This window comes from Siphateles boraxobius, unplaced genomic scaffold (assembly GCF_051911475.1).
Source record: "Siphateles boraxobius isolate OS27281-9 unplaced genomic scaffold, OSU_SipBor_1 25, whole genome shotgun sequence".
NCBI lineage: Eukaryota > Metazoa > Chordata > Actinopteri > Cypriniformes > Leuciscidae > Siphateles > Siphateles boraxobius.
This window is the reverse complement of record NW_027508866.1, coordinates 34,661,263-34,677,203: the sequence shown is the minus strand read 5'-3', so window position 1 is coordinate 34,677,203 and position 15,941 is coordinate 34,661,263. Positions and strand designations below refer to the sequence as shown.

At 37.4% G+C, this 15,941-nt stretch overlaps 1 protein-coding gene across 2 annotated transcripts; it reads right to left on the bottom strand.

Moving 5' to 3' along the window:
- Window positions 1-129: 129 nt before the first annotated feature.
- ccar2 (cell cycle and apoptosis regulator 2) lies at window positions 130-15,807 on the bottom strand. Of its 2 annotated transcripts, XM_077243712.1 has the most exons (19): window positions 15,672-15,807; window positions 15,378-15,407; window positions 15,194-15,279; window positions 15,002-15,116; window positions 13,886-14,021; window positions 13,499-13,616; window positions 12,346-12,486; window positions 10,054-10,264; window positions 9,858-9,968; window positions 8,689-8,852; window positions 7,604-7,730; window positions 7,383-7,508; window positions 7,120-7,257; window positions 4,772-5,008; window positions 4,545-4,691; window positions 3,375-3,483; window positions 3,100-3,288; window positions 1,372-1,544; window positions 130-1,279 (listed from the first exon to the last, which is right to left on the bottom strand). In XM_077243712.1, exons 2-19 carry the CDS (start codon window positions 15,387-15,389, stop codon window positions 1,232-1,234), a joined length of 2,388 nt encoding a protein of 795 aa, XP_077099827.1. In that variant the 5' UTR covers window positions 15,390-15,407; window positions 15,672-15,807; the 3' UTR covers window positions 130-1,231. The 2 variants fall into 2 exon arrangements, with proteins under 2 accessions (XP_077099827.1, XP_077099828.1); XM_077243713.1 differs by lacking the exon at window positions 15,378-15,407 and having other exon boundaries at window positions 15,672-15,806.
- Between the last annotated feature and the right edge of the window lie 134 nt (window positions 15,808-15,941).

Genomic DNA, 15,941 nt, shown 5'->3' with positions numbered 1-15,941 from the left:
GTAGCAGTGGGTCAAAAACACACCATCAAACCAAAATATTATACGTTTCCAGTTACAGACACACTGATTAAATAAAAATGATTGAGCAAAGTGTATTGGGACTAAAATAGAATGACAAATACATTATGATTTGATGAACTTACATTTATTGGCCAACTTCTTCACTAAACAAAATGAGGTTATTTCTTGTGGATTAAAAAATAGACCAAAAAAAATAATATATACATGTATATTACATGTTTTGTGATTTGTTTTTTAATTTTACTCAATCCATTATGACACTTAATTTTCTTTATCCACATCTTGCAATGCAATTGTTCAGAAACACGTCATTAGAAAATATAAAATGGTCCCTGAGAAAAAGACAAAAATATTTTTCACCAATTAATTCCAGAATAAGTCGACATTTTACTGTTTGCAAACCTTCCAAAAGTGTTTCAGACTTTAGTTTAATTAAAGCGTATTTATTTTCACAATTGTTCATCACAGTAAATTAAAAAATTGGGTTGAGGCAGATCCAAACTACTTTAATTGCAAAGGGAGAATTCAGGCAGTATTTCCAGAATAATTGGACTTTCACTATATTTTAGTCTAGACTAAACACTAGACTGACCTCATACGAACACTGAAGAATAATTATGGGAGTGGATGGTTTCAAACAGTAAGGAAATGCTTAAGTACACAATAACAAGTATGAAATACAATAAAATCCAATTTGTCCAAAAATAATAATAATTTGTCAAAAAAAATTTGTTGCATGCTGCTTTTCAACCTTTCTTTTCTTAAAATCAACCCAGAGATCTGTAATTTAGAAAACTGTTCTAATCACGTAAAAAAAGAAAGACGACAAAAAACAACAACATTATACCGGATTACGAATAAGTTTTCATATCTGTTATCTCTGTTTATGAGATTGTCAGTTTTGTGGAAGGATCATACTTTCATAGCTGCCAGAATTCACAAAAAAAATTAAATTAAATTAAACTAAATAAATAAACCACGTTTCCTTTCCATATTAAGCACATTACATTCTAAAATAAACCAGCAAAACTTTAATTTTTATTAATAAAATCCTTTACAAATGTGTATGTGTATGATAAAACATCCATTTTCCCACACAAAAAAAACTAAACAAAATACCGGTACATTGTTTTAAAGCAAAGAAACAGAGACTAAATTTTATTCTATTCTCCTCGGCCCAAGCACTATTGCATCGGCATCCGATGGGGCTCTACACCTTCTCATCCTTTCCTGCATTCGCAGTTGTAAGGGCCGTCGTCTAAACAGTAAAAACATAGTATATTAACACAAATCTGTCAAATTCTAAAGTCTAAAATGCAAATAAAGCACTCAAACACTCAAGGACGTCACCTGTTCGACCATCCTCTGCATCTTCTCAATGACAGAGATCATCTGACCGGTGTTTTCCCTCAAACTCTTCCCGTACGTTTTGTTGAGCGTCTCGGCTTTCTCCAGTTTCTTCTTGAGCTCTTTCTGTTGGCCCTGCTCCAGTTCATTAGAGGCCTGTCTCGCTTCTGCTGCTTCTGAATCACACACACAGTGAACCACACGTCAAAGACGTCAAATTTAAATGCATTAAAACTTGAGCATGAATATGATGGCAGAAATAAAGCATTACACCATGAGAGGCTAATGCATTACAGTTAGATTCGATTTTGATTCACAAGCTTCTGATTCGATTCTATATCGATTAATTGCGTTACATGATATGGATTTCGGTTATTTGTACTGTATCTTTCAATACATTCTGATGTTCATTCATGATTATTTGGTCCTATAACTAACAGTAAAGGGGAAGAGTTGATTGGTTCACGTGCCGAGCGATCCCTCACGCCGCATTAAAGAGCGTCAAAGCGGTGTTTATTGTTTGAATTTTCGTGATAAAATTGACAGTAACAGCACAAAGCTTATTGCAATTTATTGGATGGGAGGCGCATTACAATGTTCATTTATCAACTGAAACAGCATAGACTGAAAGATCAATTTTGGGGATTTAAAGGGTTAGTTCGCCCATTTAAGACATGAAGTTGTATGCAATCCTTACCAGCACTATAGTGCATACACAGTGACCCACTCTGCTGTCACCTCCCTGGTCAGAGTTCTGGCCGCTGGAAGTTTTTCAATAAAGTACTCCCGGTTACTTTCCGGGGCCACAAAACTGTGCGTTTTTATGTGAAAAAATTATTTGCGTTTCAAAGCTGGATTAATTTACCACACAAAAAACACGCCAGACAAAATTCATACCTCAGTTTTAATCGGCACTATTTTCTTTCCATTTCTATCAATCCGCGCTGCTTTCAACGTCAACAGTGCGCAGCTGTTCCATAGTGTTTACACAATCGATTGACAACGACATAAAAAGTATTAAATTAACATTGGTGCGAACTTGTAAATTCCCAGGCTGTGACCAAGGATGTGCCGGGATCACCGTTCAGATTCCATCGTTTTCCTGTTTCGGATATAGCTACGAGAAAGCTTTGGCTGGTTGCCATCGGCTACTCTGCGGGAGCTAAAATATCCAGAATCAAGGATTATCGTGTGTGCAGTGCTCACTTCAGCGAAGACGATTACATCCCCAACCAAGCAGGAAAAAGAAAAAAACAGATTTTAAAGAGTTTTGCTGTACCAGTACCACGGGTAAGCTCTATTTACTAACTTTATGATCCCATGGAACGTGCGCACTGTTGACATTGACAGCAGCGCGGATTGATAGAAATGGAAAGAAAATAGTGCCAATTAAAACCGAGGTATGAATTTTGTTTTTGTTTTGTTTTTTGTGTGGTAAATTAATCAAGCTTTGAAACGCAAATAATTTTTTCACGTAAAAACGCACAGTTTTGAGGCCCCGGAAAGTAACCGGGAATACTTTCTTGAAAAACTTCCAGCGGCCAGAACTCTGACCAGGGAGGTGACAGCAGAGTGGGTCACTGTGTATGCACTATAGTGCTGGTAAGGATTGCATACAACTTCATGTCTTAAAATGGGCGAACTAACCCTTTAAGAACCAATAACGGTTCTTCAAAATTAGAATCGATATAAAAATCGATATTTTTAAGCCAGCCCTGATTACAGTCTCACCGAGTCTGGACTGCAGCGTGGCGACGCACTTCTCCAGTTCACGCTGGGCTGTTTTGCTGCTCTCCAGTGACTGCAGCAGGTTTGGCAGGTTAATGACGTTCCCTCTGTAGTTCACCACATCTGTGGTGTTTGAGCGACGGGCCGACCCTCGCTCTTTACTTGGCTGTCCCGGCAACATCGCTTTATTCCCTGAGAGGAATATTCAATGAAATTTTTAGAATGCTATGGACAAATGTGTTTTCATGCATTACCAGATTGCGTAAAAGCACACACACCCTCAACGCTGATGCTGTCGTCTGTCTGATCACCGTCTGACCAGCGACCGCACAGATTCCTGTAGAGACAAAGCCCACCGACCGCAGCCTTTCTGACCAGATCCTGCGCCTGAGGAGAGATGGGAAAGCACTCTTCAGATATACTGTTTTTTACTTATAATCAAAGAATGCAAGTCAGTACACTGCAAAAAAAGGACAAGCATCTAAACATTTTTAAATCAAGATACATTTCATACATAAATCAACATTTTTACTTAGCGCAAACCCTCTTTGGTTTTAAAAAAAACTACTGTTAGAATTTACTTAAGACTTTATTTGTTTTTCTTTCAGAAACAAAATTTGTGGCTGGAGAGTATTTAAATCAATCATTCAAAGTGATTAACAAGTTTGTGTTAGTCAATTGAGTGGTATTTTCAGCACTATTACTGCCCCAAAAAAGCATGTTGTAACCCATTTTGTGCCTGACATGACACTGAAGTTGCAAATTCTCAGTAAATCACCCGTGCAACTTTCCACTGCCACTGCTTTTATTATATCTTAATATTAAATGTATCTTGATTTAGGAATTTTTAGATATTTGTATTGGAAAACAAGAAAAAGGTAAAACCTGTTTTTTCCAAATACAATATGACTGTAATAATAATAAAAATTCAAAATATAATTTTATTTTATTTTAATTAATATTATAAAAATAAACACATTAATAAAGAAATATTATATTGCAATTATATTGTTGTACTGTAAAATAAAGTATTTTGTGATGATAATAATAATAATAATAATAGTAGTAGTAATAAAAATATTTTTATTATTATTACTTTTTTATTTATTATTATTTTTATTAATATAATTAATATATACAATTAATATACATCACTATAATTATTATATAATAAAATACTTATACAATTATTATATTATAATATTTTTTGTTTATTATTGTAATTAAGCATTAATATAAGAATTTAAACAAATCAATAAATATACTAATATTGCAATAATATTATTTCACTGTAAAATAAAAAAAACAAGCATTTAATAATAACTTTTTACAGAACAACAGTAAAATTACAATACTAACATTTATATATATTTCTGTGACTTCAAATGTTAAACCCTAGAGCTTTTATTAGGCAGATTTCTAAGAAAACATCTCCGAGGAAATCAAACCTGAGCAGGACTGAGAAACAGGCCGAGAGACAGCAGGATGTTGAGCAGATCTGCTTCGCGGAGACTTCCTGTCAGCTGCCGGTCAAAGAACACCCAGGACAGAAGCACCTTACGAGGAAGTTCAGCTGTCCAGCCCTGAGGACAGTCCTTCAAGCACACAGAAACAGATGTAAGAGGAGAAACACTACACACGTGGCTCGGATCCGAGCAGAAACGTGAGCTCTTACACCGTCTTTGGACGTCTGATTGTCTGAGGCGCTGCTGCTCTGCCCGTCTCCTCCGGCGCTCACAGTTTTACTCTCTTTTACAGGCTCACATGGTTTTTCAGCTGGTTCAGTATCATCCATCAGAATGATGTCATCTGCGTCTAGCTCCTCATCCTTCTCTTTGAGTTTTTTCTTCTTCGCATCGATCAATCCTTTCTTTTTAGCCGGCTGTTTGTCTGATGTTTTGGGCTCATCCTCCTTAAGAGTGTAAAAAAAAAAAGTTACTGGATTTTCATGCTCTATTTACATAAACAGTTGATGTTCTACATACAGCAGTGGCCAAAAGTGATGTCTGGGATATTTGTTTTTAATGACCCTACAAGTTTAATCAATAAATAAAAACATTTTAAATGAGGCAGGAACAAAACATAAACTTGTTTATGGTATTTATCTGACAAAATTATTAGACTGTCAATGGAGGGACAGAAATCGCTCAGATTTCATCATTCGTTTGTGTTCTGAAAATGAACAAAAGTTTTACGGGATTGGAACGACATGAGGGTGAGGAATTAATGACAGAGTTTTCATTTTAGGGTGAATTATACCTTTAACTTGATGTGCTAAAATAACTCAATTAAAAATGAAACATTTTCAAAAAATCAAATCTAATAAAAAATAAAATTACTAAAACTTGAACTAAAATGTAGAGATACACCGATTACAATTTTCTAGGCCGATTCCGATTTTTCATTGAGTTTGAGCTGCCGAAACCCATTTTAGCCGACTCCGATTTCATTTTTTCTAACCACTTTACAGCACACACAAATATTTATTTTCTCTCTTTTCTTTAGTAAAACATTTTACATAGAACATTTTTTGAACAGTAATGAACAGTAATCGCTATAAAACAGAACTATATATAAATGACTCCTGGTGTGGGAAATTCACACACACATCTAAAGTGCAGTGTTATGGAAGAACCATTTCCTTCTTTTCACATCCAATATCCAACGAAAAAGATGTGTTCACTTCAAAAAGAAAATTCATTTTCTTTTCAGACATAGCCTACTCCAGTTCTTGTTAAAACACACCAGACGTAGAAATTCTGTGCATTTTTTGTGTGAAATCACATTTATTTTGTCCATAAAAAGTGTGCTTTCACTTTAATTGAGCGCGAACAGTGCAGCAAAAATAGACCCGCGCTTCACCGCTGAAGACCCGCGCTTCCTGCTCGACACTCACGCGCTGCTCCTGCTCCCGGTGTGAATGCACTCATTGATTAACATGCACGCCGAAAAAAATACGCACTGTTCACGCTTGCGGTGTGAAACGGCTGTAATTCACGAGTTTCCCTACATGTGCGTTCCGTGTGCACGTGTGATGCTGATGTTGCGCGATGTTTAAGGAGTAGTTCACTTTTTTAAAAACTTTAACTGATAATTTACCCCCCCCTGGTCATCAGAGATGTCCATGTCTTTCTTTCTTCAGTCGAAAAGAAATTAAGGTTTTTGATGAACACATTCTAGGATTTTTCTCCATATAATGGACTTCACTGGGTACCAAACGGTCCAAGGTCCAAATGACAGTTTCAGTGCAGCTTCAAATGGCTTTAAACGACACCAGACGATGCATAAGGGTCTTATCTTTAAATCAAAATGAACAAATCTTTTTTCGAGTCATTTTGTTCGTTGAATGAACGAAATTACTCGAAAAAAGACTCGTTCAAAATTAACAAATCTTTTTTGTTCAAAAAAAGATTTGTTCATTTTGATGAACGAGTTCGAACAGGAGAGTCACGAACGTGCATCACAGAACAGAGCAAGGCGAGCATTTGTGCTTATAAAACTTTCAAAAATTTTTTGAAATGACTGATCGTTTCGCAAGATAAGACCCTTATTCATCGTCTGGTGTCGTTTAAAGCTGCACTAAACTGTCATTTGGACCTTGGACCGTTTGGTACCCAATGAAGTCCATTATATGGAGAAAAATCCTAGAATGTTTTCATCAAAAACCTTAATTTCTTTTCGACTGAAGAAAGAAAGACATGGACATATTGGATGACATGGGGGTGAGTAAATTATCAGCAAAAGTTTTTTTAAAAGTGAACTACTCGTTTAATCATGCGGCGCCCGAGTGCATTTGACCGGCATAAAATCGGCATATGTCAGACTGACCGGCCGGTCGCCGGTCATGACCGATCATGTGAAAATCGACCAATTCCGGTCACCAGCCGATCAATCGGTGCATCTATGCTAAAATGCCAACAAAAACAGAAAATCTAAAAATAAAACTAATTCAAAATATATTGATAAAAACTGTTATAGTATGGCAATGGCACTAAAATAACACTGGCATGAGGTCTACTGTACCGTGGGAGCGCTGTTGTCGTCTTTGACGCCGGTCAGCGGGACACTGGGATCCTGAGGCAGACGGCAGAGACACTGATACAGCTGAAGCCCAAAATCCCTCTGGAGCATCTCGCTGAACATCTCCGCCATCAAGCTGACCTGATACCAGAACATGACACACAGAAGCTCACAGAATTACATCAGTTTACTACACATACCATTTGCCTTATTAATAGTAATATTATCAATAAAATTTGCTGCATTTAGCGCCTGTAAGCACACACCTCACAGCTGTCTCGTGTCTGAAGGCTCTGAGGCTCCAGCATTGAGGACAAAGACACGACAGACAGATTCAGTCCATCGGAGGGGTGAAACACCAGAGACGGACCTTCTGAGAGCAACAAATCATCCTGGAACACAGGAAAGAAAACAGACAAGCATATGATTTTTAAGCATATTTCTTATGGATAATGTTTATAAACTCAAGCATAATTGCAGTCAGTACCAGTTGTTTTTGTTCCAGTTTTGCACAGTCTTCTTCTGCTGGCTCTAGATTCCACACATCTGGCAACAACACCACAACGGTCTCCATTTTATCTCCTGAAAGATATCTCAGCTCCGCCATCTTGTACCTTTGGAGATGGAGAAAGATATTAAGAGGCATTTAAGGGAAATGAGCACAATACTAATTAATATGTAAAAGACACAAGGTGAAATATTTCTTTCATTTACATAGTGAAAACATTTATCTAAAATAAAATAAAAATAAAAAAACATACACTGGGGTTTGAAAATTTGGAGTCTGTAAGATATTTTTAATGTCATAGAAAGAAGTCTCTTCTGTTCACCAAAGCTGGATTTATTTGATTACCTTTATTTAAACTGTAATTTATTCCTGTGATCAAAGCTGAATTTTCAGCATCATTACTCCAGTCTTCAGTGTCACATGATCCTTCAGACATTATTGTAATCTAATATGCTGATTTGCTGCTCAATAAACATTTATTATTATTATCAATGTTGAAAACAGTTGTGCTGCTTAACATTTTTGTGAAAAACCATTATCCTTTTTTTCAGGATTCTTTGATGATAAAAAGTTTGAAAGAACAGCATTTATATGAAATATAATCTTTTGTAACATTATAAATGTCTTTACTGTCACTTTTGATGAAATTCAATCTTCCTTGCTGAATAAAAGTGTTAATTTCTTTGAAGAAAAAAAAATTCTTACTGAACAAACTTCAGAAGTGTAATTTTTTTTAAAGGAATTTTCACGAAACTTCATAAACTTACTAATGCATAGTTGATGCAAAATAAAAATCAATACACTTTGGCATGACTCTAGAGCAGGGGTGTCCAAACTCAGTCCTGGAGGGCCACTGTCCTGCAGAGTTTAGCTCTAGCCAGACTCAACACACCTGCCTGGAAGTTTCTAGCCTATAAGACCTTGATTAGCTGGTGGTCCAGGTGTATTTAATTGGGGTTAGAGCTAAACTCTGCAGGACAGTTAGTACAGGACTGAGTTTGTACATCCCTGCTCTAGGGCAACATAACTGTATAAAAGTGAAATTAAAAGTGAAATACACAGACCACTGTGTGCAGGTTGAGAGATCTACAGAGGTTTGCTCCTTTATGCAGCGGACCGCAGTGTTGACCAGCGTCGAGCTGTCCTTTACTGGGTTCGCTCCGTCAGCTTCGGGGGACCAGAGGCCTCCTGGGAGCCGCATTTCACCTCCACTGTCCACCAACAAGAACTACACCACACAGAAAGAACAAATGAACTCGCTTAACTTGACCATAAAGGAGAATGTAACATACTAATAAGTGATACAGAATATTCAGTAGAGCAGTGATCTCATCCAGCTTTTTGACTCAAACTCCCATGTTGTCCAACACAAGTTAAGGTAAGACATTTTCTCCAGTATTTCTGCTATAATTGTGACAAGGCTGCATGTTTGTAATATTTTTTCAAAATAGAAACAAACAAACAATAGTTACTGGGGAGGGGGGGGGATCAAGAATCTAATTCTTGATTTTATGTTGTTGTTTTTTTACCTTTTAAATAAATTTGATTATTGTAATGCATTTATTGGGACCTATTATGCCCTTTTTTTAAGTCTTGATTTTGTTTTTGGGTTCTACTAGAAAAGGGTTTCATGCTTGAATAAAAAAAAATAAAAAAAACTCCTCATATTCTCCACTGTTGGAGCTCCTCTCTTCCCATTCATTCAGTAATGCTCTGTTTAGTTCCTGTCTCTATGAAGCCCCTCCTCCTTCGAGTGCGTGCGCGCGATCATTGGTAAATTACCATTGCTTAGTTACCAATGATCGCGCGCACGCACTCGACAATAGACTACTGTGGACTTCGACCGAAAACAGGAAGTAAATACAGGTATGTGAGCTGGCTGAATTAACATGACTTTTATTCATATCTTTCACATCTACTGCAGTCAGTTTCACCGTGTTCACTCTGAATAAAATCACTCACATGGCTGTGCACTTGTAATGACACATCAAGGATGTTAAGAGGCTAAAAGCAGGTTTAAAACTTGCCCAATTTAAGTCAACAGGGTGCAAATTTTAAAAAGAGGATAACACTGTGTGGGCAACACCGATTTTTGTCGTTGTTCTCTGTACTGACAGCACTCCAAATTTACAAAAAAATGAGCTCAATGTAAAAATTGACCGGAGTTCTCCTTTAAGGAACGACAGCAGTTCAGTAGCTTCATGGGACGTTCTGTGAGCTCAGATGTTCTTACTTTGAGAAGTGTAGTGGGATGTACAGCCTCCTTCTGCATCTGACCATCCTTTGAGAGGTTACAACACTGTGAATACAAGTCCTCAATGCACGGCATAGAAAACAACAGAACCTGCAGAGAGAACCGAGCAATGCATTCAGGAGAATGGGAGTCTTGTATGGCCACATGATCAAAAAAAAAAAAAAGACAGTTGTACCTTAACAGCGAAAGTGTCATCTGTGGACTCGCAAGCATCTGCTTTGGTTTCCGTCTGGTTTGATCCTATGTGAAAGTGACACGGTCCTCTTAGGGGAAGGGGCTGGTTGAGCGGGAAGCTCTCGGTCCAGGACAGCTGGAGGTGGAAGAGGTTAGAGGTCAGGTGCAGGTGTGGGTACCGACGCTGAAGCTCCAGATAACCACAGGCCTGGCTGAAAAAGTCAAGAGGAAAAGACAATGAGTTTACGGTTCATCATTTCATCAACTCACCACTGGGGGTGTTTGAGGAGAGATCCCCTGATATTCATTCATTCAAACCTTTATTTAAAGGCACACTATGTAACAATTGCACCTTAATATAACAGCTTCAAAGTAATTTCGGTTGTAAACAAACTCATAGTAGGACGAATCATCCTGGTAGTAAAGCTTGGGGGGGTCGTCGCTGGAAAAACCGGCTATGTAAGTTTGAGAGGAGCGCCCCCGACAAGTCTCGCGAGAATCACGACTTGCTTTACGGCAACGACGGCACACACAACAACAACATATGAAGCACGCAGACACTTGCGCGCATTTCAGACGATGGAACAAGCAAAGAAAAAGCGGTCGGAAGAAAGTTTGAAAAGGAAAAGAGAATCTGACCGCGTGAGGAACCGGACAAGAGTCCCACTCGGTCGGGCATTTACTCGTTGGCGCGAGCAAAAAGCAGCACTGGATGCAACAGCAATGCTGACCTGGCGATCTTGTTGATGGACTAGTAAGTAAATATCTTATTTGTAAACTTGTTTGCGTTCTATATTGTATGTTGTTGCGCTTGCTTGTAGTATGTCATTTTTTACGATGCTGTTCATTCATCCATTGTTGATAATTAGACCAGTCCAATAATTTATCATGAGATTATCATGAGAACAGTTGTCAATATCTCACAAAGTTATCAGGACACAAATAAAGTTAAGCCTAGAAGGTTGTAAAAAGTGTAAACGAGCACAATTTGCAAACTATTATGATAAATTGCAATAATCATGTCTAATGACATCACAACAGCGAATGTTATGAAATAATGCGACGTACATTTAACTTTATTGATGTCATCTGGCATTTTGTAATGTTTACATTACAATCAAAAAACACAAAAGAAATTATACAGTAGTCCTAGACTATAGGCTATTTACTTGTGATTTAGCAGCAATCATGTAAAAACGTTATAAACCAGCAAACGCGGTAGGCTACTTTATAAGTATAAAGTAGTCTAACACTTGACATATAGTTATTATTATCCTTTTACCATCATCAGTAGTTCAGTAGACTATGCAGTAGCCTAATATTTGTATGAAATCGTGAAACATTACCTGCTAATACCTGGTCAATATCTTCCGAGTCTATCTATGCCTGTTGCATGCCCGACGCTTCTATTTCCTACCGAACAGGTACCAGTGTGGGGGGTGGGGTGGGGGGCATTTACGACAGTGCAAGTATTCCACAGCGACTCTAGGGGTCGCTGTTTGACAAAAACAGAATTCCTGCATAGTGTGCCTTTAACCAGGATAAAAACTCCTTGAGATTAAAAATCTCTTTACATACAAGAGTGTCCAGGCAAGTGGCAGCAACGCTCGTACAAATAGTTACAGAAACACTTACAGATAAATACAAAGACAGACTTTCACTCTTCATATTCAAACAACAATATCATCATAAAAAAACCTAAGTCCTAAATTGATTTAATTTAAGTACAGTGACGGACAGACTGCCTTTCTGCAAGATCCTTTAAAAAGCCTTTAAAAGAATATAATGAAATCAACTCCTTCAACTGTAGCTCATTCTGTGTCTGATTCCATGCAGATGGTGCTGCAAAATTAAAAGACTTTTTACCAAAAACAGTGCGGGCTTTAGGGACTGTCAATAAAAACAAATTCTGTGAGCGCAGGTGATATGTCCCTGTAGACCTTGGGATAATGTAAATATTCAGATAAGAAGGAAGGAGTCCTAATACTGCCTTATAAATTAAAAGATGTCAATGCATCCAATGGCGAATGGAGAGGGAAAACCATCCTACCCGAGAATACAATAAACAGTGATGAGTGAGAGATTTTAAATTTGTGATGAATCTCAAGGCTCCATGAAACACAGTGTTCAAAGCATGACGACATTGAGAGGTTGAATTCATGTATAAAATATCTCCATAATCCAAGACAGATAAGAATGTTGCATTAACTAGTTGTTTTTTTTTTTTAAATATATGATTGTAAAGCCCTTTGGGTGTACAGTACCATGCCAGCTCTGTTTTCGCCTGACTTACGTGTCCCTGGAGAAACAGGAGAATAACGGCGCTCTGTGTGTGGTTACAGAGCTGCTTTTTTTGGGCACTTCCTCCGCCCTCCATCTTTTGCGTTTTTGGTGCATGGCGTCTGATCCCCACGGCCCACCGCCACCGTCCTCCCTGAAGGACACACGTCAGCGTGTTAAAAACAGGACAGTCTTCAAGGGCACTCACACAAAAACAACAGATGAGGCGCTTAAGTCGGTTCATTTAAACCAAAAAATGGGCAGGAGTATGTGAATGGCATACTAACTACAATGTTTGGAAGAGTACTGTAGAGTACTACAGTAGTAGTATGCATATAGACTTAACTTATTCAGCAAGGATTCATTAAATTGATCAAAAGCGACAGTAAAGATATTTATAATGTTACAAAAGCTTTTATTACAAATAAATGCTGTTCTTTTTAACATTTATCAATGAATCCTGAACAAATGTATAACGTTTCCACAAATAATATATAATAATCATAAATGTTTCTTGAGCAGCAAATCATGATATTAGAATGATTTCTGAAGGATCACGTGACACTGAAGACTGGAGTAATGATGCCGAAAATTCAGCTTTGATCACAGGAATAAATTACATATTAAACTATATTACTACAGCTTTGATAAACTACAGCTTTGATCACAGGAATAAATTACATATTAAACTATATTCACATAGAATAAAGTCTTTTAAATTGTAATATCTCTCATTACTGTTTTACTGTATTTTTTATTAAATAAATACAGCCTTGGAAAGCAGAAGAGACAGGTTTTTTTTTCTTAAACATTAAATAATCTTACTGACCCCAAAACCTTGAACGTACATGAGTATATGCACTTTACAACAGAACACACTGCATGAACTAATGCATCCAACAATGCAATTTGCAACTTAATTTTTTTGCGACCTCACATATCTAGTCTGATAAATGATCCGGATGTGTCAACCTATATTTTGACTCATTATTATCAAAAGTTTTATAATTTTTTTTAAATTCAAAATGCTAAATTATACGATAACTTGATGCAGTGGTGTCATGTGACTTCAACAATGCAGCATAATATAGTTAACAAAATGTTAAAATAACATGCAGTACACAGTATAGACAGACTACACAGTATTCCAGGTCATTGTGTCTCACCAGCGTCCACCTCTCCGTCCTCCCATGATCTCAGGGTGTCTCTTCCGTCCTCCACCCCAACCGTCAAACGGGCCGTTCCAGGGCATCTGCTGGTGATGGGACATCTGGATCATTCCACCTGGGACATATCACACAGCGTTCATCATGGACAGCTCATCACGTCAGTGTCATTTTAGTATTATTCATCGAACCGTTTCAGACACTCAGAGAAATTAGGTGATGCTGCAATGCATATTGTGAGAAAAATGTTTTGTTTTTTTAACTTGGATGCCTGTAAATCGATTGTAGGAGACTCCAAAACAAAATTAGGAAAATAGCATAATAGGGGCACTTTATCAAGTGTTTTTTAATAGTTTTAGTAAACGATAACAACACTGTGTCACGTACCAGGGTTTGGCTGCATACTGGGAATCAGGGGTGGTATTTTGGGAGATTTCAGCAGGGGTTGAGGTTTGGTCCCTAAAATGCCAGGCTTCATATTGGTCGACATGGACGGCAGCAGCGGAGGAGGAGATTTGAACGGCTGACAGAGGGAAACCCGGAGAAAGAGACTGAAGATCAGGCATAACTATAACCTGTTAATTATTCACTCATTCATAACACTCTTAAGAAATATGGAGTAACTTTACATGCTTCTAGAAACTAAATATTGTACAAAAAAATTCATTTTAGATTAAAAACATTTTATTTTCGCAACACACTAAGGCTTTCACTTAAGAGATATCACTAGTTAATATAAATGTTAATAAATATATTACAATTACGTCAAACTTAACGTTTTCCCAGCATTTATACGAATCCTAAATGTTTCTTGAGCAGCAAATCATATTGGAATGATTTCTGAAGGATCATGTGACACTGAAGACTGGAGTAATGATGCTGTAAATTCAGCTTTCATCACATGAAATATATTCACATAGAAAACAGTTCTTTAAATTGTAATAATATTTACGTTATTACTGTTTGTACTGTATTATTTATCAAATAAATGCAGCCTTGGATGGTAGTGTATGTTTAGTGGAAATTCACATTTCTGTGCTCTAAATCAGCTGTTTCTGAGGAAAAGCCAGGATGATTCTTAAGAACATGCCCAGGCCGTTGCCAGAAGCCGGTGATTATAGATTAACATTTTATATATGGATATTTTCCTTACAAAAACGCATCGCTTCACTTCAGAAGGCCTTTATTAACCCACTCGAGTCGTATGGATTACTTTTATGATGGATGGATGGGCTTTTTAAGCTTCAAAAAACAAGGTACCATTCACTCGCATTATAAAGCCTTTTTAATATAACTCTAAATGTGTTTGGCTGAAAGAATAAAGTCATATACTACTAGGATGGCTTGAGGGTTAGTAAATTATGGGATCATTTTATATGTTGGGTGAACTAACCTTTTAATGTAAAGAGGGACCAAATATTTTAGCAAATTGTAGATTTCTATTATAAAATAACTTCTTACGGTCATGTTATTAACGTATGAGCTCAAAACGTTGCTCCATACCTGTCCGTTCAGGGTCTGGACTTTCTGTGCCGTCCAGCTGATGGGTTTCAGGGGGTCCTGAACCGCTTTCACCAACACTTTCTCGCCCACCAGCGGCATTCGACCCACCACAACACTGAGGGAAAAACCACAAACCCTCCATTAAACCTCAGATTATGACTGATTCATGCAGAATAAAACAAACACACAAACCTCATTGGGAAATGAACCTCCTGATCCACAATCCCATGATGCTCCTGCATCTGTGTGACCACCCCGGTAAACACACGTTGCCTCATCTAAACACAGAATCATTCCGCGTTTACACAATAAAACATGAGAACGTGTATCTTGTTCTTATGCACAATAATATTGAACAAATTCCTATCGTATGTACCTGTGTCTCCATATCAGATTTTCCTTTCTCCTTTGCATGCAAAAGAAAGTATACTGAGTGCTTCGGGACACGTGCGTACACAATATAAATGCATGAATAAATGAATGTGCAATGATTTGTCTGCTTGTTGTGTAGGTCAACAGCAGCATGTGTGATATTTACTTCCTACTGCATTAGCATTGCAGCAATGGCAGTTTAGTGCGGTTTTCCCCAATCCGCAGATCTTTATTTATGACGAAACTGTTAGAAGAGATATTAAACAATATGAGGCGATATTTAAAAGGTAAAACTTACTTGTATTGTGTGTTCGTGATCTTATTTTCCTCTACGTTGATGCTTTGTTTGTCTTGTGTCAATTCTTCTTCCAACGGGCGTTTCAAGCAGCAGCGCCATCAACCGGTAAGCGAGAGTAACTACAGGTGAAACGCCTTAAACTGCGTTTGGTTGAAAATACAACATCAGAGTCCGCACAAAAACATTAAATGTGACTTAAACATTCACAAATAGTTTTATTAATGTTATTATTCTTCATAGACGGTCGTATTCGTATTAAAAGCCCGTCGT